At 40.9% G+C, this 26,580-nt stretch overlaps 1 protein-coding gene across 5 annotated transcripts in view; it reads left to right on the forward strand.

Annotated features, from left to right (window-relative positions):
* PIGN (phosphatidylinositol glycan anchor biosynthesis class N) overlaps window positions 1–19,032 on the forward strand; it is a 102,266-nt gene extending 83,234 nt beyond the window's left edge. For all 5 annotated transcript variants that reach the window (XM_044242868.1, XM_044242867.1, XM_044242865.1 and 2 more), the window contains 3 exons: window positions 7,865–7,907; window positions 10,099–10,151; window positions 16,988–19,032. In XM_044242868.1, the coding sequence (XP_044098803.1) occupies window positions 7,865–7,907; window positions 10,099–10,151; window positions 16,988–17,111 (220 nt within the window). In that variant the 3' untranslated portion in view covers window positions 17,112–19,032. The remainder of the gene's footprint in view (window positions 1–7,864; window positions 7,908–10,098; window positions 10,152–16,987) is intronic.
* Window positions 19,033–26,580: the final 7,548 nt, after the last annotated feature.

Raw genomic sequence — 26,580 nt, forward strand, 5'->3', positions numbered from 1 at the left:
CTGTGTACTCAGTTATTAAGCGTCTGCCTTTGGCTCAGGTCATGATCCCCAGGGTCCTGGGATCGAGCCCTGCATCAGCGGGAAGGCTGCTTCTCCCACTCCCCCTACTTGTGTTCCCCCTCTCTCTGTCACTCTCTGTCAAATAAATAAAATCTTTAAAAAAATTTCTTAACAAAGAAATTTGGGTTCATTTATCTAATTTTTGTCTATCTTAAAATCTATGAATTTTAGTTTGTGCTGGTGTGATTTCTTTTGATGGTCATTATCTCCAGCAGGTCTAACTAATTTACCTGGGTCAGAGTATAGAGGGGTTTTTGTCAAGAAGATTTGCTTCTTCCATCATTAATGTCTCACTTACAGATTTTACCCTGGTGGTTTTAGCTTTCTCTGGTGTTATTTGGTGGTTTAGGAGCAATTTTGTAGTGTTCTATGGAACCCAAAGGTAGAAGTTCTCATATGTCTATGAGAAATGTCACAATGTGTAGTAGTAGCCATTTTCATTTTTATTTTATGCTGATTACGTCTACCATTCATTTAGCTTATAATGTTTTGAGTTTCTATTACAAACGGCCACTGTTCTAGCTGCTGGTAATACAGTGGTGAATAGAGCTTACCGTCTACTCAGTGAGATGAATAAGAAATAAAACAGTTGCCATAAAATGTCAGATTGTGTTAAATGTCAAGAAGAAAAATAGATTGAAGGGGAGACATTTAAGCAGAGACTGAAATAAACACAGAGTGTACCATGAAACTAGACAAGAAAGCACTTTCAGGTAGAGGGTGTGGAGCATACACAGGGCGTGAGGTGAGACTGGGTGTTGAGTGTTTGCAGAGCAGCAGGAGGGCCGCCCGGAAGCAGAGTGTGCTAGCAGAATTGTAGGAAGGACAGTTGGAGAGATAGGCAGGGGCCAGATCATAGGAGGCCATTTTGGCCATAGTTTGGACTTCTGAATTTTTCCTAGTTGTGGCAAGAAGCAATTGGAAGGTCCCAAAGACTCTGTTGTCTGTTCTATGGCTAATACCCTTAGGAGGACGAGAGTAAAAGTAGGGAAGTGGTTGGAGGTGACTATTGGAGGTGAATGACCTTAGTGGGTTGGTGGAGGTGATAAGAGGCAACACTCATTATCATTTGTATAAAAACCCAGTAGCATGCATTTATTTCTTGAGTCAAGGAGTACTCATGGGACAGTCTCAAAAGATCTAGGTGCTCAGTAGCTTGAAAACAAGAGATAAAATATCAAAACTAACCAGCTTTTAATAGAAATATTATTTCCAGAACAAGGAGAGTAATAATCCCATCCTACTTTCATAGTAATTTGATCACCATAAATGTTAAACACTATCACATTTATACCTTCCCGTCTGAACAATATATGAATAAGCAAGGGAGACGAAGGACACATTCAGGAGGAAATGGCAAGCATGCCGAAGGCTTCCAGAGTAGATAGTGCCTTGGGGAGACAATGTGCATCATGGCTAGGAGAACAGGTTCTGAGGCCAGACTTGCTATGTTGAAATTCTGCCCTTGGGGCACCTGGGTGGCTCAGTCAGTTTAGCATCTGCCTTCGGCTCGGGTCAATGTGCTGGACCCCCAGGATCAAGCCCTGTGTCGGGCTTCCGGTTCAGCAGGGAGTCTGCTTCTCCCTCCTCCTCTGCTTCTCCCCCGCTCATGCTCTCTCTCTGTGTCTCTCTCAAATACTGTCTCTTTCAAATAAACAAAATCTTTTTTTTTTTTTAAAGATTTTATTTATTTATTTGACAGACAGAGATCACAAGTAGGCAGAGAGGCAGGCAGAGAGAGAGAGGAGGAAGCAGGTTCCCTGCTGAGCAGAGAGCCCGATGCGGGACTCGATCCCGGGACCCAGAGATCATGACCCGAGCCGAAGGCAGCGGCCCAACCCACTGAGCCACCCAGGCGCCCTCAAATAAACAAAATCTTTAAAAAAAAAAAAAAAAGGAAAAGAAAGTTGCCCTCTCACTAGCTGTGTGGCCTTGGACAACTTCCCTGTTCCTTAGTCTCCACATACTACTTCAAAATTTGCTCAGGAAAAGCTTTTTCCTTCTTGTTAATTGAGTGTTAGATCAGACATCATATTCTCTGATGAACTTTTCTTACCCTGCTGCCATTGCCTCAAATTCCTAGCTAAAGTTAGGTAACTCATACGGTGATGGACCTTTTTTTTTTTTTTTTTTTAAGGTTTATTTATTTGAGAGAGAGAGAAAGCATGTCTGCAGGGGGAAGGGGCAAAGGCAGAGGGAGAGGGAGAGAGAAACTTCAGCAGACGGCACACTGACTGTGGAGCCTGCTGTAGGGCTCCATCTCATGACCCTGAGATCACGACCTGAGCTGAAACCAAGGTTTGGACGCTTAACTGACTGTGCCATCTAGCTGCCCCATGATGAACTATTTCTTACTTTTCTATTTCACACCCTATTGTGGGCTCAGTTGTGTGCCCTCCTCCATCCCCATACCAACAAAGCATATGCCGAATGGGACTATATTTGAGATAGGACCTTCAAGAGATAATTAAGGCAAAATGAGGTCATGGTGGGCCCTAGTCCAATATAAATGGTGTCTTTATAGGAAGAGATTGGAACCTCCCCACACACACAGAGGAGAGGCCATGTGAACACAAAGGAAGAACATGGCCATCTTCAAGCCAAGGAAAGAAGCCTCAGAATGAGAGGTGTTCTGCCAACACCTTGCCTCAGACTCAGCCTCCAAAACTACAAAAGAATACGTTGCTGTTCTTGAACTCCCCGGTCTGTGGTACTTTGTTATGACAGCCCAAGCAAACTAATACACATCCTATGAACTCTGAAAGGGCAGAGATTCTATCTTTCACTGTGTCTTTAATTTAATCTAAAGTTTTTGGTACAAGGAATGAAAAAGAAACTAGTATATATTAGGCACCTACCATATGCAGGCACTGTTTTAGATACTTTACATAGATTACTTAATTTTCTTAACAGCGCTATGAAGCAGGTATTACTTTGCCCATTCTACAGATATGGAAACTGAGGTTGAGAAGATAGTAAGTACCCTAATCAGGTGTGTCTTACTTTGAAAGGGTTGCAGAACATCATCTGTGTCCTACAAGAAAATGTGGTTTTAGAAAAACATCTAAAAATGTCAAACCAAACCTCAAAAAAGATACTTAAAAGTCTATTGCATTTAAATTGCATTTTTTTTTCAAGTTTTTATTTAAATTCTAGTTAGTTAACATACAGTATAATATTTATTTCAGGAGTAGAATTTAGTGATTTATCTCTTACATAACACCCATTGGTCATCACAAGTGCCCTCCATTGGCCCTCAGTTTGTTCTCTATCATAAGAGTCTCTTATGGTTGCCTTCCTCTCTTTCTTCCCCCAACCATGTTCATCTGTTTTGTTTCTTAAATTCCACACACAAGTGAAATCATATGCTATTTGTCTTTCTCTGACTTGTTTTGCTTAGTGTAATACACTCTAAGTCCATCCACATCATTGCAAATGGCAAGATTTCATTTTTTTTTTGATGACTGAGTAATAGTCTGTTGTATGCACATATACCACATCAGTCAATGGACATCTGGGCTCTTTCCATAATTTGGCTGTTGTTGATAATGCTGCTATAAACATCGGGGTGCATGTGTCCCTTCAAAACAGTATTTTGTGTCCTTTGAGGGTAGTTCTATTTTTCATTTATTGAGGAAACTCTATGTTGTTTTCCAGAGAAGCTGCACCAGTCTGCATTCCGCTAACAGTGTAAGAGGGTTTCCCCTTTCTCTGCATCCTCGCCAACATTTGTTGTTTCCTGTGTTAATTTTAGCCATTCTGACAGGTGTGAGGTGGTATATCATTGTAGTTTTGATTTTTATTTCCCTGATGATAAGTGATGTTGAGCATCTTTTCATGTGTCTGTTAACCGTCTATCTGTCTTCTTTGGAATGTCTATTCTTGTCTTCTGCCTATTTCTTAACTACATTATTTGTTTTTTGGGGGGTGTTGAGTTTGATAAGTTCTTTGTAGATTTTGGATACTAACTCTATCAGATACGTTATTTGCAAATATCTGCTCCCATTCCTAAGATTGCCTTTTAGTTTTGTTGATTGTTTCCTTCACTGTGCAGAAGCTTTTTATCTTTATTTTCTTTTTTTTTTCTTTCTTTCTTTTTTTTTTTTTTTTTTTTGTGAGAGAGGAAGAGTGAAAAAGGGAGAGAGGGGGGCGGTGAAGGGCAAAGAAGAGGGAAAGAAAACATCTTCAGCAGGCTCCATACCGTGTGCAGAACCTGACGAGGGGCTTGATTTCACAACCCTGAGCTCATGACCTGAGCCAAAATCAAGAGTCAGACATTCAACCAACTGAGCCACTCAGGCACCCCAAGAAGCTTTTTATCTTGAAGACCCAGTAGTTCATTTTTGCTTTTGTTTCCCTTGCCTTTCATCATGTGTCTATTGCTATGGCCGATGTCAAAGCCTGTGTTTTCCTCTAGGATTTTGATGGATTCCTGTCTCACATTTAGGGCTTTCCATTCATTTTGAATTTACTTTTGTGTATGGTGTAAGAAAGTGGTCCAGGTTCATTCTTCTGCTTGTTGCTGTCTAGTTTTCCCAACACCATTTGTTGAGGAGACTGTCTTTTTTCCATTGGATGATATTCTTTCCTGCTTTGTCGAAGATTAGTTGCCCATAGTGTTGTGGGTCCATTTCTGGATTTTTCTCTTCTGTTCCATTGATCTGTGTGTCTGTTTTGGTGCCAGTACCATCCTGTCTTAATCCCTGTAGCTTTGTAATAGAGCTTGAGTCTGGAAGTGTGATGCTTCCAGCTTTGCTTCTCTTTTTCAAGACTGCTTTGGCTGTTTGGGGTCTTGTGGTTCCATACAAATTTTAGAATTGTTTGTTCTCGCTCTGAAAAATGCTGGGGGTATTTTGGTAGGGATTGCATTGAATGTGTAGATTGCTTTGTGTTTCTTTTTTTCTTCTTGTCTCAGAAGAACCAGAGCCATAGCTTGGAATTTTTATTTCACTGATTTTGATTCAAAAAAGGAAAGTATTTTGTAATTGGGGCTGTGTAAGTTGGAGTAGATTCAGTAACTGGAACCATTAAAGCCCATGCTTAGGCAGAGCTTTCACTGGGACTGTTACTTTGAGAATTGGTGCTTTGTTCAGAAGGCTTTACCGAATGACCATTGTGTTCTCCAAATACTCTTAGTTTAACACACTTATTGTGTGTCTGTTATGTTAGACTTGTTTTAAATGATACATAACACTTCAATTAGATATGATAAGTGTGACTTGTGCTATATGTCTGTGTATGTGAACTACTGAGTGACATTTCTGTATTTTAGACCTATAGTTTGAAAAACAATTATGCCTAAAAGAAGTCAAGAATGATTCCAGAACAAGCGTACTGACTTTAGACTTGTTGAAATGGAACTGTGCAATGCAGTTCAATGATTGATAACGTGAGTTTTCCCTGGAGGAAAGACTTTGTTAGAACATTAAACTTGTAAATGAGATGAGAGAAATCTAAGCTTTCTTGCAGCTCTGTATTGTATATAGAAACTTTAAAAATCTGAGAATACTTTTCATTGTTGTTTTCTGTTTGGGCTTAAGAGGAAAGCACTAGATGACAAAAATGATTGCATTTTTCCCTTTTATTACCTAATTTTTATGATACCTTAGTGGGGGAGGGAAATTTGTCCATTTCTTCTGCAAATAAAAAAGCTAAGTTTCTGTATTACATATGAACATTAAGTTCTTCGTTGCCTTGTTAAGGAAATCAAGTAGGCATGCTGTGACTTTTTTTTTTAATCTCAACCAAAATTTTACACCTTACTTAAAAATTAACTCAAAAGAGACCACAGATCCAAACTTTTAGGAAAAGCATAAGAAAAAATCTTTGAGGTTTGGGCTAGGAAAGAGTTAGACTTGACACCAAAACCATGATCCGTGTAAGGAAAAATTGATAAGTGGGACTTAATCAAAATTAAAAGCTTTTGCTCTACAGAAAAGAAGATTCTATAAAAGAGAAGCTACATAACGGCAGAGAATATTTACTTACGAACTATGAGTCTGACCAAGGACTGCTGTCCAAAATATATGAAGAACTCTCAAAACGCAACAGTAAACACCAAACAGTTTAGAGAGAAAATGAGCAAAAGACTTGAGGGTGTATATAGATGGCAGTTGAAGCTGTTCAACATTGTTAATGGTGAAGGAAATGCATAGTAAACCCATGGTGAGATATCATTACACAGTGATCAGAATAGCTAAAAATCAAAAGTAGTGACATCAAATGCTGGTAAAGATGCAAAGAAATTGCTCTCAGATATTGCAGAACATATATTACATAACTGCTCTGAAAAGAGTTTTCTTTTCTTTTCTTTTCTTTTTTTTTTTCAGGATTTTATTATTTGTCAGAGAGAGAGAGAGCACAAGCAGGGGAAGCAGGAGGCAGAAGGAGAAGCAGGCTCCCTGCTAAGCAAGGAGCCCGATGTGAGACACCATCTTAGGACCCTGGAATCATGACCTGAGCGGAAGGCAGGCATTTCATGGACTGAGCCACCCAGGCATCCCATAGAGTTTTAGTTTCTTACTAAGCCAAACTTGCAACTGCCATAAGATCCAACAGTTACACTCTGTGGCATTTTTCCTAGAGAAGTTAGAACTTATGTTTGCATAAAAACTCTACTCAAGTGTTTATAGCAGCTTTATTTGTAATGTCGTTCAGTGTTTGAATGGTTAAGCAGACTGTGGTACATCCATAAATGGAGGACTACTCAGCAATAAAAAGGATCAAACTACTGATACATTGCAATTCTGTAGATGAATCTCAAGGGAATTATGCTGAGTGAAAAATACAATCCCAACAGGTTACAAGTGTTACGTAAATGATTCCACTTATACAACACTCTCGAAACGACAGAATTATAGGAATGGAGAACAGATTAGTGGTTTTCAGGGGTTAGGGGTTAGGCAGGAGGTCGTTGCAGGGAGGATAGAGGTTGCTATAGAACAGTATCATGAGGGATGTTGTAATGGTGGAAACATTCTATATCTTGACAGTATCAGTGTCAATATCCTAGTTGTGATATTGTACTGTAGTTTTATAAGATATTACCTTGGAGGGAACTAGGCCAGGTGTACATGAGATCCCTCTCTATTGTTTCTTTTAATTGATGTGATTATCTCAAAATTAAAAGTTTCATTAAAAATCGTAATTCTGGGCACCTGGGTGGCTTAGTTGGTTAAGGTCCAACACTTGATTTCAGCTCAGGTCATGATCTCAGGTTCATGAGATCACGCCCTGCGTTGGGCTCTGAACTGAATATGGAACCTACTTTGGATTCTCTTTCTCCTTTTGCTCTTTTACCCACCCTTTCCTCCTCTCCCCGTCTCTCTCCAAAATAAATAAATAATAATAAATAAAAGGGGCGCCTGGGTGGCTCAGTGGGTTAAAGCCTCTGCCTTTGGCTCAGATCATGATCCCAGGGTCCTGGGATTGAGCCCACATTTGGCTCTCTGATCAGCAGGGAGCCTGCTTCCTCCCCTCTCTCTACCTGCCTCTCTGCCTACTTGTGATCTCTGTCAAATAAATAAATAAAATATTTTAAAAAATAATAATAAAAATCATAATTCACATCCCTTTCCTACCATTGAAATACATATTCATAATGTTAAATAGCATCTTTGAATTCCAGACCATCACTGCGGAACATTCGCCCATTAGAATGTGAAAAGAGCCCTTCTCTAAAATAGTATTTTCAGAAGTAAAAATGCTAATAGAAGATTATCTGATTATTCTCTTTTTTATTTTAATGTGCTTTAAAAATGTGCCTGTTCTAGTACATGTAAACTTTCTTTATTTTTTTCCCCAGGCTTTTTCTCATGGTTCTCATCATATCAGACATTATGGCTTTGGTAAGGCATTATTAGATATTCAGTATAAATAAGATTGAGAAAGTTAAGTGCTGATTTAATTTAATCAAGGGAAATCTGAATGCATTTCTGTGCATGAAATCTTTAGATATTAAGTTTTAAGTGCTGGCATAAATTACACGTATAAATTACTTTCTTTTCATATGACTTATGCAAAAAGGGTGTTCTTCTGAAGGTGTCAAAAGTCTTACTTGATTTATTTGCATCTGTCATTTTATACCTAGTCTTCCATGGTGCATTGTGTCTGAAATGAGCCTTCCATAGGAAGTTCACAGAAAAAGCTAACTTTAGATTTAGGTAATACATCATTTTCCTACTTGAAATGTTGATTGCTCTAACCCTTCTCTAAGATTGAGAAAACGGAGGAAAGAAAGGAAGGAAAGAAGAAATAGAGCTTTTCAAGTGGGAAGATGTTACCAAGTTAATGACTCTCCTAAGTGAGGTCTGAGTAAAGAGCACACAGGTGGGCCTCTTGTATGTAGTATAGTAAGAAAAAGAACCTACTTTACACCTACAAGTTTGGGGGTTCTCAAAACTGCCCTCAGGTTTGATAATTCACTAGAAGGACACAACTCCTGGAAAACAATTACATTCACAGTTATGGTTTCTTATAGGAAAGGATACAGATTAAAGTTATCCAAGGGAAGAGATTCTGAAGGCAGAGTCTAGGAAGGGTCCGGCTGTGGAACTCTGGCCCTCCCCTCCCCGTGGAGTCAGGACGGCATCACTCTTCCAGCATTCGTGTGTGATGCTCACAGGGCGTGTTGCCAGTGAGGCTCACAAGAGCCTTGGTGTCAATTTTTTAATGGAGATCAATCATATTTTGTTCCCATGACTGACCTTTAACGTTCAGTCCTTCTAGGGGTGGAACTGATACCACATGGCCCAAAGCCCCCAATATAAATCATGTTATTAGACGGGCTAATGGCTAAGGCCTCCAGGCAAAATACTCCCATGAAGCATGACATTCCATGGGCCTAGAAATCACTCCAGGCAGCTGAAGGCAAAGGCCATATTTCTCTTTGGGTTAAACTCGTTCTTCACTATATAATATCCTATGCCAGAACGGATGAGAGACACCAAATGGACTAACTTCCCAATCAGATTCTTAGTCACTTGGTTTAGGTGAGAGCGTTTTTGTGTTCTGTTGAACTGGGTATTCGGTATGTATCTGAAATGGACAATACATAATAATGTTAGAAAAAATCAGCTTTCAGTTTTCCTCACAAAGTGGCAAATGAGTAAGACAGGTTAATAGAAAGGAATTTAAATTCTCTGATTAATTTTATAAACAGTCAGATTGCATTCTTTAGCTTACAAAGCCATTTGTGTCCTCGCTTCTGCTTACTTGACCAACATCATCTCAAACCTTGTTCTCTCCATACCAGGCTCCTTACCTCGACCTGCCGCTCCCTCTGGACTCCTGACATTTATGTATGTTTCTCCCTCTGTCAGAAACATACTCTCCTCTGATCTCCTCAGACTCCTCTTTCATCTGACTCCTACTTTTTGCTTAGATCTGTAGGCTTTTTATTGGGACAGCCTTCCCTTATACTCCATCTGGGTTATGTACCCCTTCCTTTGTGTTCCCATAATTGCCTGTCTTTTCCAGTGTTAACACTCATCACACACACACACACACACACACACACACACACCAATAATTTGATTGAATTATTCACTAGATTATATAATTCTCAAAAGAGAGTTTATCTCAAGGACCTAACACAGTGATTAGCACATAGTAGGTGGTCAGTAGGTATTTGTTAATAAATGGACGATAAGGCTATTTTTCACTGAGGTCTTTGGTATTGTTATTGTCTTTTATTAAAATCGGTAGAGCCTGCAACTGATTTCAGGGCCTTCAGTTCAAGCCTCACGTTGGGCTTAGAGCTTACTTATAAAATTTAAGTTTGTTATCTTTATTTCTGGCTATTCATAAATGTCATTTTTGTGTTCATTTGAGTGGTAATGTTATGTCTTGCTTTTAGGCCATTGCTCATTTTAGTCCAAGCAGAAATATCTGTAAAGAGCATATTCTTACGAATTCTAATCATATAGTAGTTCTGAGAGGTCAAAAGTCTGAAACTCATAATCCTAAAATAACTCTGTTTTTCATCTGAATGAAAATCCCTTTGTTTTTAATGGAGCTATATTTTGTTTTATTTTACAGCATTTTTTCTTCTTGGTCAAGGATGATGGCAGCTGGCTTGATATTGGAACAAGGTGCTGTATATATTCACATTGAAATTCTTAAGAATACAGTGAAAAAAATAATAACTTGACATCTTAGTAGAAGGTACCAATTTTATTTTTGAGGTAAACATAACAAGTAGCAATTATTTTAAGCCTCTGGAAGTGAGACATGTCTCTCCATTTCTTAGCATTAACACATTAGCACGTGTTTTCTTGGGATGATGTGAGGATAGATGCTAACTCCGGAGAGAATGACAGGACGGCGGGAAGGGGTAAGAGAAACTGTTTGAATCTGATCTGGGTTTTCAGAGTCTGTCCTCATAATCTCCCGGTCTTTCAGTGGCAGTATGAACTTTGTGTGGCAATTTCAATTGAGTGCAATCATTATCTGCCTCTTAGAATCTTTAATATGAGAACATTTAACATGTGAGACCTTACAACAGTGTTCTAGCATAATCTGAACAAAACGTCGGTTTTTTCTTTATTATGATTTGAGTGTGAATGATTGCCATAATCTGTTAAATTTCTTCTCTGAGAGAAAGAAAGCAAAGTCGATCTTTTTGCCTTTTTTGCTTTCAAATGCATTCGGAGGCAATACACACATTTTTATAGACAGATTTTATTTCATTTAGTCAACGTTTATTTAGTACTTGCGTAGCTGGGAAGTGCGTGGGTTTGGGTGGGATTGTGTTAGACATCCTCTCCTCTGCTCCTGCCTCTTTCTCATCTATACACATGGTCCTGCTTTCTCATTTATAGACACGTTTGCCTCCCTGCCTCATCTGATTTGAATCTCCTTCATTCCATATGTGCCAGGCATATAAAAGGTGTCCCTATGTCATTTTGTTGTCATTGCTCTTAAGCTTGAATGCTTAGGGAAAGTTTTGATGTCTCGTTCTCTCTCTAGCCCTCTGATCCCAAAGTGTCCAGACAAGATATTGGGTGAGAGCTCTAGACCACAGGCACATGACACCGTCAGAGAGGGACTTAATCCCTCTAATCCCCCCCACCCCCCCCCGCCCCCAGTCTCCATGTGGAGCACCAAGGACAGCAGCCAGCACCTAAGAAGTTTCCGTGAAGGCAGCTATTAGTATTGATGTTATTCCATGGTTCTGTCGTCTGTCCTTCGGGGTGTTTCTTGTGTTTCTCCTTACTCTCTCTGACATTTGATTAATTTTCTTTCATTTTAGACATACACCAGGATTTTGTTTGGAATGTATTCTCATAAAATATAGTATTTTCGTGTGTGAGACTTTTTATTTTTATTCTTTTGAGACTTTTTATTTTTACATGTAAAATAGAGAAAACAAAACTTACCATCTTACCTTTTTTTAAGCGTACAGTTGGGCAGCAGTAAGTATATTCAGTCTGTTGAGCGATCTCGCCATCACCGATCCCCAGAACTGAGAGCGAGGGTGAGCTTGACTGAAAAAGGGAATGTGGGAACTTTTGGGGCGATGGAAATACTCTCTATCTCAACAGCGATGTGAGGGTATTTACACGGTGTACCATGTGTCAGTACTCATCGAACTGGAAGCTTAAAGCCGTTCCATTTTCTTACATATAAATTATTCCTCAAAGATGACTCATAAGGAAAAACAGAATAAAAACTAATAGAAGAAAAAATAACTAAGAGTGAAGTGAGAAGGATAGAGTATAGGTAGGCTCAGTTTTCCTCTTTCCTAGCAGGGACTTTATAGATAATGTTTTATTGTTTATTTATTTATTAATAGATAATGTTTTAAAGTGATATATCAATGAATAGCAACATAAAGATACTAATTCATGGTAAGGAGGTAACCCCCAGAAGATCTAAAAAGAGAAGAGGCCAAAGCAGTTGTCTTGAGGAGTGGGGAAGGAGAAACGAGGATTCTCAGTTTTCATCCAAATCTTCCTCCAGTACTGTATGTTTTTCGTACTGCATGTTTGACTCTGATAAAAATCAGAGGGAAAGGAAGAAAGGAAAGGAGAAATATGGGCAGTAACACATGGAACTCCCTCGCCTCTCCCCAAGAATTGATTGTCCTTTCATTTCACTCGGGAGTGTGAGGAGTGATACCACAGCTGGAAGGAGTGAGTGTCCCTCCATATAGCAATTCTGATCATGCTCTGTCAAAGCTGGGGTTCTGGAGCCAGTACGGGAGTCCAAATGGAGTAAGCTCATTGACAGAGTCGAGTCGAGGCAGAGACTTAGCCACAAGGTCAGAGCCAGGCTGTGCATTGCAACACAGGGTCCACATGGCCAGCAGCTGGTTGTTCGAGACGGGAGCCCGAAAGACATGATGAACACAATTCAGAGACCGGGGAATCGCTTTACATTAGATAAAGGCAAAGTAAGACAGAAGCTTGAACTTGAAGAGGAGGTCCAGGATGTCCATTAAAGGATTGCCCCAGTCACACCTCTGCCACAGATGACCAACCTTTGGGTTGTGCTGCAGTGTTTTAAGGATCTCCCAGCATATTATTTCATGCGATCTTTATCATCACGCTGTAAAGTTGCTACTCTTCACAGTGGACATATTACTGTCTGCATTGTAGAGGGGAGAACACTGTGGCCCCTTTTAGAGATGAGGAGATTGTGACTTGCTTCTGTCACAAACCGGTAAATGGAGGAGCAGGTACGGAGGACAGCGCTTCGGTAGCCAAGGCGGCGGAGTCCCCGCTGCCCCACACTGCCTCTACTTAAAGGGAATTTCCCGAAGTCTTGGTTTGTGATGCTCATAAACTCATTGTTAGAAGTCGCTTTGTGTCTGATCCTGTGTGTGATTGTTGCAAAGGAACCATTCACTGCAGAGTTTTGGTAATATATGTTTAGGATTTAAAGGAGAAAGAAATATTGATTAGGAGGGAATGAGCCAGAAGTAGCTGATTGTGTCCTTTGATGCACAGAAGTTTTAAATTTTTGTGTAATCCAATTTATCTATTTTTATTTTTGTTACCTGTGCCTGCTTGATCCTTTTTAAAAAAGAGGCTTTGAGCTGTTGCAAAACTTATATTTAACATCTAGCATGACGTTCTCCCTGGCACTTGCATGCTACCTCCAGGCCTATTTCTTGCATTCCTTTACACAACCATCATGGGAATAAAGTGCTCATGAGAGCACAAAATAATTACAGAAAGAGAGACTAGAGATGCATGAGACAAACACTGAGCATCATTCAAACCAAGGGGAACACAATGGTGCCTCAGCCCTTGTGGTTTGAGAATGCTTTGATGACCCCCCACTCTGTGGTACTAATCATGAGAAAAGGACGTTAACTCCATGTTTCAGTACTATAATTTATTGATGATACTTATTAAAATATTATTTAATTGATTCGTGGTATACAGGGTAAAAACTATGCTTCAGGAATATTTTGTGGTAATAGGACTTTTTATAATGGGAGCTGCCCTCCACACACAGTGACAAGTGCCAGGTTAACCTGGAACAGTCCTTGTTGATGTCTGTTGTCATGGTGCACTCATTACCCCCCCCACCCCCACAAAAGCCAGAGGGGCTGGAAAGGTGATAAAGGCATAGCCAGTTAGTAAGTTAGGCTAAACCACAGTTCATTTCAGCCTTGCTCCGTCCGCCTAGATCTGACTCCCATAGGTGAAATGGGTTGCTTGTCCTGAGAGGCTTCTCGAAGGTGGGTGGATTGGGGGACTTCAGAGCTCAGGTTCTGTTCACCAGGCTGAAAGCAATGAATGGTCCTCCGTAAATTCCCCACATAGTCTTCTGGTCATCCCTGCTGAATTACCTCCTAGCTCTGTTGTTTGTCTTGTCTCTTAATATAAGGCCCAAAAAATGCCTTCTTCACAAAGAAGGATGATTGTAGAGGGGAGGTGGGGGATGGCAGGGGTTGGGATAAGGAAACAAAATGAAATCCAAGTTAGAAAAATTGGGCTTCTAAATGGAATTGCCTGGATTGAGTCTGCAGGGGGATGTTTTTTATTTGTTGCTGCTCCTATTGATAAGTTAGAATTCTAGAATTCTAGAATCTGGGGCGCCTGGGTGGCTCAGTGGGTTAAAGCCTCTGCCTTCGGCTCAGGTCATGATCCCAGGGTCCTGGGATCGAGCCCCGCATCGGACTCTCTGCTCAGCGGGGAGCCTGCTTCCTCCTCTCTCTCTGCCTGCCTCTCTGACGCCTTATGATTTCTGTCAAATAAATAAAATCTTAAAAAAAAAAATTCTAGAATCTTCTCTGTGTATCCTGTGTAGCAGTGATGGCATGTACCACCTTGGGGAACCATGTGGGACAGGTCTGATGGGCACAAGTGGTTCGTGCATGTTCATCAGCATCTAATTTATTGCCAGGAAAAGGCTTGGATAATGGCTGGAAAACATGCTTCAAAAAGCACCATATAATAGGGTTTACGTTATCAAGACTTTATTTTTGTACCTTATCCTGCATTCTGTTTGTGAGAATGTTGCTTTTAAGCTGTGGGTTTCTAATTATTCCTGTGTGAATGTGTATATGAAAAGCTGAGATTTTTTTTGTCGTGTTGTAGGTATCACTAAATTAATTGGCAGTTTGTTTAACGGGATCTAGAGTTACTTGAATTGTGCTCCTGTGGTGGTTTCCTTTTGTGGCAAATTCTATTTCTAAACTCCTTTTTATTAGTAATATAGTTAATAACTTTAGCCATAACATGCCTATTATATACAGGAATGGAATGTTGTCATTTTGTCCTTACTGCTTGGTTGCCTTATGAAGACAGAAGCAGTAAGGACATGTCACAGGATTCTAGAGAGGAGCGGGGAGTTCACCAACCCCATGACTGTGGTCTGCACGTGTCTGTAATGGTCATAGTGTCACCGTGGTGATCAGTTTGAGATTTCCTCAGCTGTTAGTTTCAGGTTAACAAATAAGTACTAGCTACTTTAAAAATGAAGATTGTATTATTAGGGGATGAAACAGTATTTGTGTTTATGGGTATAGTCCAATATGTTTAAAAATGCATCTTCGGAGCAGATTTTACCAGAATTAAACTGAGGCTCTTCAAGGAATATACTGCAGTGAGTAGAGTCGGCTGAGCCTGCGCCTGGGAGCTCGGTGGTTTTCTGGAGAACCTTGTGGCATCAGGTGTTCTTTGAACAGCCATGTGAAAAATATCCTGCCCAGGCCATAAAACTGAGTTGGGCTGTCAGAGCTCCAATTTAATATTTTCTTCTTTTGATCTTTTACACTGTGTCTTCATTCATAGTGAGTCATAAACTTCACAGAGTCCTGCCTTTTATATGGCATCCTAAAAGAAGTGCATTTCATAAACTAGAGAAAAAGTTCCTTTGAGATAATCTTCATTACTATAAAAACAAATTTAAGTTTATGTTCTAAGTGTATTTGGTATGAGGTGGATAGAGTCAGCGTCACCGATTTGATTGGTTTGATTTGATGGTGGTGTTCATTTGGACATTGTTTCCTGTGTGCACTATTTATACTTTATTAAAATACAAATGACAGCTAAAGTATCATTTCTCTATAGATATGATAACTTCTCATTATGCTCAATCCTATATTAATACCCTCCTAAATGTAATTAATAAGTGCCATAAAACACCTTTGCTCTTATAATAAATACTAAGCTTTATTAAAATCAGTGATTCTCAGACTTTTTCTTCTCCTACATCTGACAGAGATGACCTGCTTCTGTTGCCCTTTACCCTGACTGAAAAGTACAGGCAGCCTGTTAGCACCTCTTGTACCAGCTCAACAGGCCTTCTCGGGGCCTCTGTATGCCCCTCCGGGCAGAGACCCTGTCCCTCTACCATCACATGGGGGCACCTTGAGAATACCTGACGTCCAGATGGTCCCGGGGAGAGAACGCGAACAGTTGAACTCGTTCAACTTGAAATTGGGTGCTCCTTTAACTCTGCTCTGCTAAGATGACACCAAGACTTGATTAATGGAAAATATCACCAGCTGAATGAATGCCTTGTGGCTCCATCGCTTGAAGATGATGAGCTTCACAACTATTTCCTACCAATAATGTTAGCTTAAATGAGCCCAGAGTTTGTGATTTCAGGCAACTGTAAAGAGATAAGTGATCTGTGAAATACCTTTTATGGATAGACTTCCACTGAATTTGAGGATAGCCACCTACCTACTGGCTTTATGAAACTTACTAAGAAATCAAGTCATATTTAATATTATTTGTATTAAAGTAATTTAAAATGTTAAGACTGTTTCAGGTCATTTAAAGTATTAAAAGTGATAAAAGTTCTAAAAGAGCAAAGTCTGGGAGACAGTAGCTTTGGCCTGGAGATTAATGATGAAATGTATCCTTTTTCCTTTGTTCAGATGCTTTGACTATAAATCTTTTTCTTCCCTGAATTTGAATCTGGGTAACGTGTGTGTGTGTGTGTGTGTGTGTGTGTGTGTGTGTGCATGTGGTAGTTTTGTTAAAGTACTTCTAACTTCTGTCAAGGTATAGAATGGCCTGCTTTAAAATGTCAGAATACTTAACCTGGAGACAGTAACCTTGTAATGGTGACAAAGACACAGGTGCTGCCAGTATCAGGCAGACATTTCATAACATTACAGTTATTGGAGAAATCTCAAAATATTCTTTATGCTCATCACTACTTGTATAACCAATTTGTTTTTTTAACATTTGACATTTATTTCAAAATCATTGGTGGGGGGGTGCCTGGCTGGCTCAGTCGGAAGAGCATGGGACTCTTGGTCTTGGGGTAGTGAGTTCAAGCCCCAGCTTGAATGTAGAGCTTACTAAAATAAGTAAATAAACTTGAAAAGATCATTGGTATCTTTTGTAATTCTGTGTATTTTATGTATACATTTAGAATCCTTATTTAGAGGTATCTTGTGTTCCTTCCCATACAGGTTCTCTCTTCCTGTAACATGTTTCTTTTTCTCCTCCTGTAGCATCAGCCACTACGTGATTGTCATGTCTATGACCATCGTTCTGGTGTTTCTCAATGGCCTGGCACACCTGCTCACGACAAAGAAACTTGAACTCTGTGGCAAACCCAAAAGCCACCTCATATGATACTACTGTCGCCATCATTCAACATCTGGATCCTGTTTCTCACTCGCCTTTTAAACCAAACTCTTATCAAGGATTCTGTAAGAAAATGGATACTGATATACAGCATGTTCTGCTCCTACAAAGAAAATGTTATGTAGAATTCTGAATCTACAGTTTGTCCGGAATAAAGGAGCTTCCATTTTCTTTAGATTTTGTACACGTGGAATAGTGGTCATATCTGTGGCAAAGCATAGTAGGCTTTCTCCATTTGCATTTTCTTCCTTTAGCTGGCAGCTCTTCTCTCTGATGTTTCAGAGCACCTGGAACAGTCTGGTCACCAACGGTGCAACTCCCCATCCACTCGGAGGGTGTGCTCTTGTGTGCACCTCCCCATCCACTCGAAGGAGGGTGTGCTCTTGTGGGGACGGTCGCAATCACATTCAATGACAGAGAAACTTGACGGGAGTCACCAGGTGATACCTGAAATACTTCTCAGCTCTCAGCACTGGTTTTGCAAGTAGTTCTACCTACTAAGTGCTAACACTAGAAAGACAATCAGGATCTGTTACTTCCTGAAGCCTCAGTGGAATTGGTGCTGCCAGGTGTTTGTCATTGTCCTTCAGTGAGCAGCAGGACGGTCTCTGCGCTGTTCCAGGGTGTTCCTCGTGTACCGGCCAGCTGCAGGTTTGACCTTAACTCCTCCGCCCCCTCCCCAATTCTGGATTCCCATTGGAATTTCAGGAGATGGAAAGGTAGAAAATGCTTGGTATTTGTATCTAGTTCAGAGGAAAATTTTTTAAAGGAAAAATATTTAATTGTAGATTCGGTATCTTTTACCCCCCATACCTTTTATCATGTATTGTTTCAACAGAATTCTTGAAATCAATGGTTAAACTGACACTATCACAGAAATCATTGTTGACATTGCTTATCTTTCATATTGTAAGATTCTAGCCCAAAGGCCTAGAGTCCTCTCATTTAATTTAAATTTCCATCTGTAAACTAATTCTAATGGACAAAATATTTTGAGAGTAATTTTTATTTGGATTTTTCATAAAGTGACCTTTATATAGCACTGTAGAGTTGGCCTTTTGCCCATGGTGTGCCCATCAATTTTTGGCTGATGCTAAGCTTTGCTGGTCTAAGTCCCATTTTAAAAAAATAATTGCTTTTGAATTAAATTATAGCATTGCTAATTCACATTAATGATGAAGAAGCCCTCTACAAATTACTAGATTTTTCAAATTGGCAAGTAAGTGAGCAAATACAATTTGGAAGATTCAAAAATCAGTTTGGCAAAATGTGCTTCCTAAATTTCTGCTTCTGATGAAGTGTGGTTATAATCTGTGTGTGATAGGACTTTGTGGTACACCAATGACAGCACCATAGTAAGAAAAGAAGGAGACGATGTCAGTCTAGGACAACATACATCAGTCTGTAATATCAAATTTCTATCAACAACTAAGAAGCTGCTGTTAGCAGGTGATGACATTGGCAAATATAAAACCCATGAACTCTAAAATGTCTTAGAATATTTTATCTGTTTTAAACCAAGTCAGAGAAAACTGACTTTATAAACACTAGTGCTAAATTTAACTCCTTTATATCCTATCTACGTTCCATCTTTTCCCAGATTTTCACACAGAGGAATTAATGAATATTTTATTATGGCATTGTAAAAGGTGCTCAGTTTACCTTTATTTTGTTCTTCAAAGCACATCTTTTCCTAATATCGTTTGGAGTCAGTGTGCGCTTGCAAAGCAGGAATATGTCCTTGTGGCCATAGGCTGGCCTTGCTGTGCTGTTTATTGGGAGCCTCAGACTCGCTTGGGAACAGTTCGCTAGCTGGCCTTTTCTGTTGTGCAGCTTATCAAATACCTTGAAGTGTTTTGAAATGCATATTTTTATATTAATAACAAAAAATAAATATGATTTAAATATGTTTCTGTTTAAGGCATTTACTTTTTTTTTTTTTTTTTTTTTGACAGACAGAGATCACAAGTAGGCAGAGAGGCAGGCAGAGAGAGAGGAGGAAGCAGACTCCCCGCTGAGCAGAGAGCCCGATGTGGGGCTCGACCCCAGGACCCTGGGATCATGACCTGAGCCGAAGGCAGAGGCTTTAACCCACTGAGCCACCCAGGCGCCCCAAGGCATTTACTTTTTCATTCTGTTAATACCAGATCTCCAAATCAAAACTTAAAACATCTGCTGGTTCATATTTGCTTAAATTAGGAATTCCTATAATAATTAAAGGGTGTATGTCAGATTGAGAAAATACTGAACAAAAAAGCCATGGACCATGAATAAATCTTGGAGCATAGTCTAAGGACTACAGAAGCTAAGTGCATCTCTCCATAATTAATCAACGTTTTAGTTCTCTGTATTATTATATTTAGTGTGTGCTATTTAGAACATAAAAGCCTTTTTTATTTTTTTTAGGGAAATGTTATAAATGGTAATACATTTTCATAATAATGCCTGCAAAATGATCTAACAACGATGGAGCTGGACTACGGACCCAGATACCTGTTCACCACTCACCATATTGTTTCTCCTGAAAAACTCATTCCTGTTTTCAGCCAATTTGCATATCAGGAATATATATGTCTCCCATCTCCACACACGACTTTTATACACTTGCAGTAGGTTAAGGACTCCTTTGCTCCCCCACCTTTGACACATACCTCTGCCATCAAAAATGTCATTTCTGATGGAGCTGGCGTCTGGGGAGGAGGAAGGGTTAAGGTGGAAGGGGGCGGACTGTCTCCAGAGGCAGTATCTCTGCAGGGTTCCAGCTTTCTTGGGGAGAACCTGGGGTGCTCCTAGATAAACCCTAGATATCCTAAACATCGTCTGATCCAGGGGACTGACGGCTGTGAGCTAAATCGACTCAAGTCATTTGGAGTGGACCCCTTTTTGGCAGTTCTGAAGACTCCTTTTTTTTTTTTTTTTAAGATTTTATTTATTTATTTGTCAGAGAGGGAGAGCAAGCGAGCAAGCACAGGCAGGCAGAGTGGCAGGCAGAGGGAGAAGCAGGCCTCCTGCTGAGCAAGGAGCCCAATGTGAGACTCTATCCCAGGACGCTGGGATTATGACCTGAGCTGAAGGCAGCCGCCTAACCAACTGAGCCACGCAGGCATCCCTGGAGGACTCCCTTTAAGAGAAGAGAGAGAACTTGGTAATTTCTCACCTTTTCAGAGTCTTCTTTATATATCTACATTTTCTCCATCTCTTGTAAAATGCTTTGAAGTGGGATTGTTATGGTGTATGTTTTCAGTACCATGGTAATATCTTGTAGCATTTTTGCATCAAGGGATATAAAAAAGGTAGGAGAGATTTCTGCACTTAATACTCATTCTGGGGGGCACCTGGGTGGCTCAGTGGGTTAAGCCTTTGCCTTCGGCTCTGGTCATGATCTCAGGGTCCTGGGATGGAGCCCCACATCGGGCTCTCTGCTCAGCGGCGGGCCTGCCTCTCCTTCTCTCTCTGCCTGCCTCTCTGCCTCTTTGTGATCTCTGTCTGTCAAATAAATAAAATCTTAAAAAAAAAAATACTCATGCTGTAACAAGAGCATTTGAGAAGTAACGTATCACTTACTAACTTATTAATGCAAACTGCCATTTTTCAACTCCTCCCCCTTGGAACAGCATTATTTATTTGGGACATAGCAGTTCTCAAAGTATGTCTCTTAGAACATCGGTTCCTTAGGATATCCAAGGAATCCTTTCTTGCGATACAAAGAGATGTCATCATAAAAAGGGTTCTCTGATCAAATACAGTTGAGAAGTACTTAGTCAAGTGAAGTTAAATAGGCATATTTATTATAGTACTGAGGGAATTTAGCTTGGTCTGTGCATTGTAAAGGGAGAAGAAGAGCAGTATGCCAGCGATTTCCACTTGCTTGGCTGCAGACCCTCCTTCAATTCTGCCTTCTAGCTGGTAAGCACGCTTCAGAAATGTCACCGTATACTTTCACACTTAAAACCTCAGTTTGTCACAGTTTTGGAAAAGGGTGTTCTCTGCTTCACTGAATATTTTCCGGAGAAAATCTTAACCCTTAGTGTGGGAAAACTTTAAAATTGTACCTGCCTTTTTATAAATTGTGTTTTCTGACCATGTGGTCTCCCATGTGGGACCCTCGCGTCCTACCCTGCGGCATCCAGTTCATCCCCGATCATCAGACAGCCCTGACAGAACTTGGACCAGGTCTTTATACCTTATATTTTACAGTCTTGACCAGAAAAATACACTCACAGCAAATATTGGCTTGTTTTCTTGTGATCTGTCCCTGTAGGAGGTGATTACTAGTTAAAGTTTTTATGCCTTCCTTGGTTCTTCTGTTTTACTTCTCTCCTGCTTTTCTCTACTCATGTCACTCCTCTCTCTTAGCCATGTTAGAAGCCGGTGTGGGTCCACATAATGGATTGAATAGTTCCCATCAGCTCTTCCGTTCAGTGTAGATAGGGTGGGAGCGGATGGAGCTCAGCCAGGCCAGTGTCTGCTTGGCGTTCTCTCCTGGGGGGTCACTGAGCCTCCATTGCTAACTGTGTGTGTCTGGCAGGAGCCAAGTAGGGTTTTTCTTCCCTCACCACAGTTGACTAGTTTAGAGGTGCACATCTGACGCAAGCTGGGCCATTCTGAGTTCTTTGCAAGATTCTCAAGCTAGAAAGGAGAGAAACTTTCTAAGATTCAAAGTTGAAGAGTTATTGATAGCTAGGTTGGATGGAGACGCTCTAGACGCCTCCTGAGAGGTAACCTGCCATCACATGCTTACTTATCCAATAAAAAGAGGGGTTGTTTTTACTATCATTTCTAAAGACATGGTGGATAATGGCAAGTCCAAAGCTCCGCTTAAAATGCTTAGTTTTGTATATTCTTTTTCCTTCTGCTTTCTAAGCTGGAAATCAGTGGGACAGAATGGTTCAGTGTTGTTCTTTGCAGGTCTGTTTGGCTCTGCCCTCTGCTGCCTGGCTTCCCTTGGTTCCAGCCATCTTGTAAACCTTCCCGTTCATTTTCAAAAAAAAATTTGTCTGCATTTCTGTTACTTGCAGCCAAGAACTTTAATGGATATGCATGCTTTGAATGTGTTTGTAAATGATCTCTCTCTTTTTTTTTTTTAAAGATTTTATTTATTTATTTGATAGAGATCACAAGTAGGCAGAGAGGCAGGCAGAGAGAGAGGTAGAAGCAGGCTCCCCAGTGAGCAGAGAGCTCCATGCAGGGCTCGATCCTAGGACCCTGGGATCATGACCTGAGCCGAAGGCAGAGGCTTTAACCCACTGAGCCACCCAGGCACCCCTGTAAATGATCTCTTAATGTTCAGTGCAATTTCTTTTTTTTTTTTAAGATTTTGTTTGTTTATTTGTGAGAGAGAGAGAACATGAGCAAGGGGGAGGGTAAAGGGAGAGGGAGAAGCAGGCTCCCTGCTGAGAAAGGAGCCTGCCTTGGGGCTCCATCCCAGGACCCTGAGATCATGACCTGAGTCAAAGGCAAAGGCTTAACTGACTGAGCAACCCAGGCGCCCCTGTTTAGTGCAATTTCTAATTATGACTTTTTAAAAATTTGTGATAAAACTTAGAAAGTCCTTACAATGTGCTGGCGCGATTTAAATGCTTTACAAATACTAAACTATTTAATCCTCGTAACAACTCTATGAAGTAGATAATATACTTTTTATAGATGGGAAAACCGAAACACAGGGTGATTTATAAATAATCTGCCTAAGATCCCACAACTAGTGTGAGAGAGGCTGGCTGGCTGGCTTGCTTTGCTTTTACATTTTAAACAGACGGTTTCTGCCAAAACATTTTTCCTGGAATCTGCGTAAAAGTATTTGTATATTTTCGCTTCTGAAAGCATCCTGTAATAAACAGGTGACTCCTCAGTGGTATGTGTATACTAGAGCGTAAACAGTGTAATTAGGAAGACATACTTTGGAAGTTGCCTACACGTGTGCAGTTGGCATGGGGCTCGCTCGCACCAGATTCTTAACATTTGAGGCAGAGGCCAGCTGTCTTCCAAATGGTATATAAAGCAAAAGGAGCAAGTTTCCTCACTTTTTTAAAAAATTAGCATTAAAAGAAGAAGGGCAATTGTTTGCCATCTATTTTCAAGCACTTGAAGTTTTGTGGAGACCTTGAAGTCCAGAGTACGATTAGTGCAGTGGGTCAAATTGTCACACACACACACACACACACACACACACACACACACACCCCGCCGAAAGAGAGGTCCACATCCTAATCCCTGGGACCTGTGAATGTGATCTTCTTTAGAAAAAGGGTCATTGCAGATATAATTAAGGATTTTGAGATGAAATCATCCTAGATTACCCAGGGGAGGCCATAAATCCAAAAGCCAAGTGTCCTTGTGAGAGGCGAGATGGCAAGAGGAAAAGGCCACATGAAGGCAGTGATGTGGCCACAAGCCAGGGAAGCCACCAGAAGCCGGGAGAGGTGAGGAAGGATCTTTGCTCCAGGCCTTCAGAGGGAGGGTGGCCCTGCCAGCACCTTGAACTATAACTTCTGGCCTCCAGAACTATGAGAGAATAAATTTTCATTGTCTTAAGCCACCCAGTTGGTGATAATTTGCTATGGCAGCCCTAGGAAACGAATACATTTGGGGAGGTTAGCTTTCCAGAATCAGACTGAATCATAGCACTTGCGTGGCTAACTCATAAGATTTACTGGACCATGAGTTGGAGTACCGTAGTTCACCCTAAAATGTGAACATAAAGATATCAGCACATAAACGTAGAGATGGAATTAATTATTCTTTCATGTCAAGATTGCTGATGATTTTTTCTGGAACATTTCAGCCATGCTTTTCTGGAGGTACTAAAGAGATTCTTAGATTTTCCTTTTCCCTTCAATATCTTTGGTATTTACGCATCTGGATTCAGTTGAAACCAGAAGGTTGAAATCTGGTCGTCTTTTAAACCATTGCCCTCGGGCTTACTAGAGAGGAGCCTTACTCTCCTTCACACTGTGGCATCCATGACCTAATCCAGAATGCGGGAGGGAATTTTCCCACAGGAGCCCTGGACACAAATCCTCTCAGTCTTGATCCAGATTTGGCATGAATTAGACATGCCACCACAGGCCCCGTGACAGGGCCTGGCACCGTCACAAGAACATTCCTTGAACCTTTGAGTGAAGCCTTCAAATGATGTTTCCTTTGTTAAAGCACGAATTTTGTGTAATGTTAACTGACATTCTGGTTTATAAGATCTTATCTCTTGTCAGTCTGATGGTTGGAGCTGCTGTTCTTAATGCTTCCAAGGGCCTCAGAGCCTGACCAAAGTCACTGGGGTCTAAGACCGGAGACTAATGAGGTTAGGGCCTGTTAGCCATCCCCTGGGTCTCTGCATTGGAGAGCTTGTGTGGCCGGAAGCTTACTGATTTCCATATTTTACCTGGTGGACCTGCTCCTCCAAAGGTGGCTGGCCTCGAGGGCAGAGCTAGTGAGGCCTGGAGCTTGGCCTAACACAGTGAAGCTTTGCTGTGAACTGAAGACGCCTGGGATCCCGGAGATGTGGTGCCTCCGGCAGAGAACTGTCTGCTCGCTCTCCTCCTTCCTAGTGACCCACCTCCCAGCTTTTCTGAGTGGCAGCTTGAGGTTTTGGCCTTGCTCCTGAGTAAATCCTGAGGTGTTAGCAGTCACCAATATCAAATACCCTATCCCCCTATTCATCAAATTCTGCTTTTTGAGATGGAGTGAGTTCAGCTGGCTGTCAACAGAGTAAAAGTGCTCTCCTGCAAAAAGGAAAGTTCCCTCCTTTTGTGCATCCATCCTGCCCAACCATTCCTCATTCAGCCCGGCACCGCCCCTGGGTCTCCCTACAAGAAGCTTTCCTTGAGCACTTGTGTGTGAGCTCGAAGCTTGAATGAAGGAAACTGAAACGGTTAAAACCCAGCGCTGACTTTACAATCCCAATCTCAGGCTTAATAGGTGGGTAGAAAAGCTGGCAGGAGTGAGGCAAAAAAAAAAAAAAAAAAAGAGGGAAAGATCAAAGGCGTTCTCTGGATCAGTTTACCCAAGAGGGCAGAAAAAATGAAAAATGATGTCAAGCCATCAGACGAAACAGGTCTTTTTCCTCCAACACTTTTTACTGCCTGCCTGTGTCCCAATCAAAATTGTGTTACCACTTGGGAGATCTTTGTAAAAGACAAAGACGCAGAAGGCGCATATTAGGGACTCTTACCGAGTGACGAGCAGCCTCCATATCGCCCCATCTCTGGCTTGCCAGAGTCTGTGCTGTGCTTGAATTTTCCCTGGTCTTGGCTTGCGGCCACCATGTTCTAGCCTTACAATGTTGGTGCTGCATTTCACATGGGGAGATGATGATGTTCATCACACATCCAAAGGACAAACACGGGGAATTGCTTTTGGGGAATCAGGGTGATGTTGCTACCTATGAAGACTTTTTTCCTTTTATAACTTCCTTACTTGGGAGGCACACCCAGACCCTCGGCTTTGTTAGATCCATATTCTAGGGAGCTAAGAAAACAGAATTGGACAGTTGCTGTACAAGAAACTGTAACATGTCTTACTTGGAAAACTCCAGCAACTTTATTCTACATGAAAATGTGAATCATTTGCAAAATGGCACTTCGTGCAGAATTGTTATCCTTTATCGGACAATGCTTTTCAGTTTGAATAATTAAAATCACAGTACGGACAAGGAGTAGAAACTTGCTTCCAAAAATGGAAGCAGGAAATTCACAAAAGTTTGTCAAGAAGACTATTTTTGCTTGTTCCTGCCAGCTCCATAATAGCATTTCCTTCTATAATAATAACTGCAATATTGTTAAATCCTTTTAATCTGTTTCTTTTTAGAGTAGATGGTATAAATGGCCTAAGCCTGTCAAGATGGTTTGATTCATTGTCTCAGAATTGCTGACATGTGGAGGGGGATAAAGGGCTCAGGAGAGTAAAGTCAGTGATTCTCTCTGCTGTGTCGCTGTCCTTGTAGGTATCTGCTATAACAATTGGCAAATAGAGGGGCGCCTGGGTGGCTCAGTGGGTTAAGCCGCTGCCTTCAGCTCAGGTCATGATCTCAGGGTCCGGGGATCGAGTCCTGTATCGGGCTCTTTGCTCAGCAGGGAGCCTGCTTCCCTCTCTCTCTCTGCCTGCCTCTCCATCTACTTGTGATCTCTCTCTATCAAATAAATAAATAAAATTAAAAAAACAATTGGCAGATAGAGACTCCCCTGGGGGGCAGGTATATAACGGCCAAAAAGCCTTAACACCTGTCAGGCATTCTTATCCTCATCATCACTGTTAGTAGGGGCAAGAGGAAAGAGTTGGAAGCGAATTTGCCAGGTCCTCTCTGTAGATCATAGAATCCAGTGCTAGCAACAGCCTGGTGGCAGGAGAGCACAGTGTAAATGAGGATATTGAAATTCAATATGTGATGTTGGAAAAGGGTATTTTAATTAAAAATAAGTACTTATCATCTTCGTGTCTTTTAAAAAGCTTTGCCTCGGGG

The sequence above is a fragment of the Neovison vison genome, chromosome 3 (assembly GCF_020171115.1).
Source record: "Neovison vison isolate M4711 chromosome 3, ASM_NN_V1, whole genome shotgun sequence".
Taxonomy (NCBI): domain Eukaryota; kingdom Metazoa; phylum Chordata; class Mammalia; order Carnivora; family Mustelidae; genus Neogale; species Neogale vison.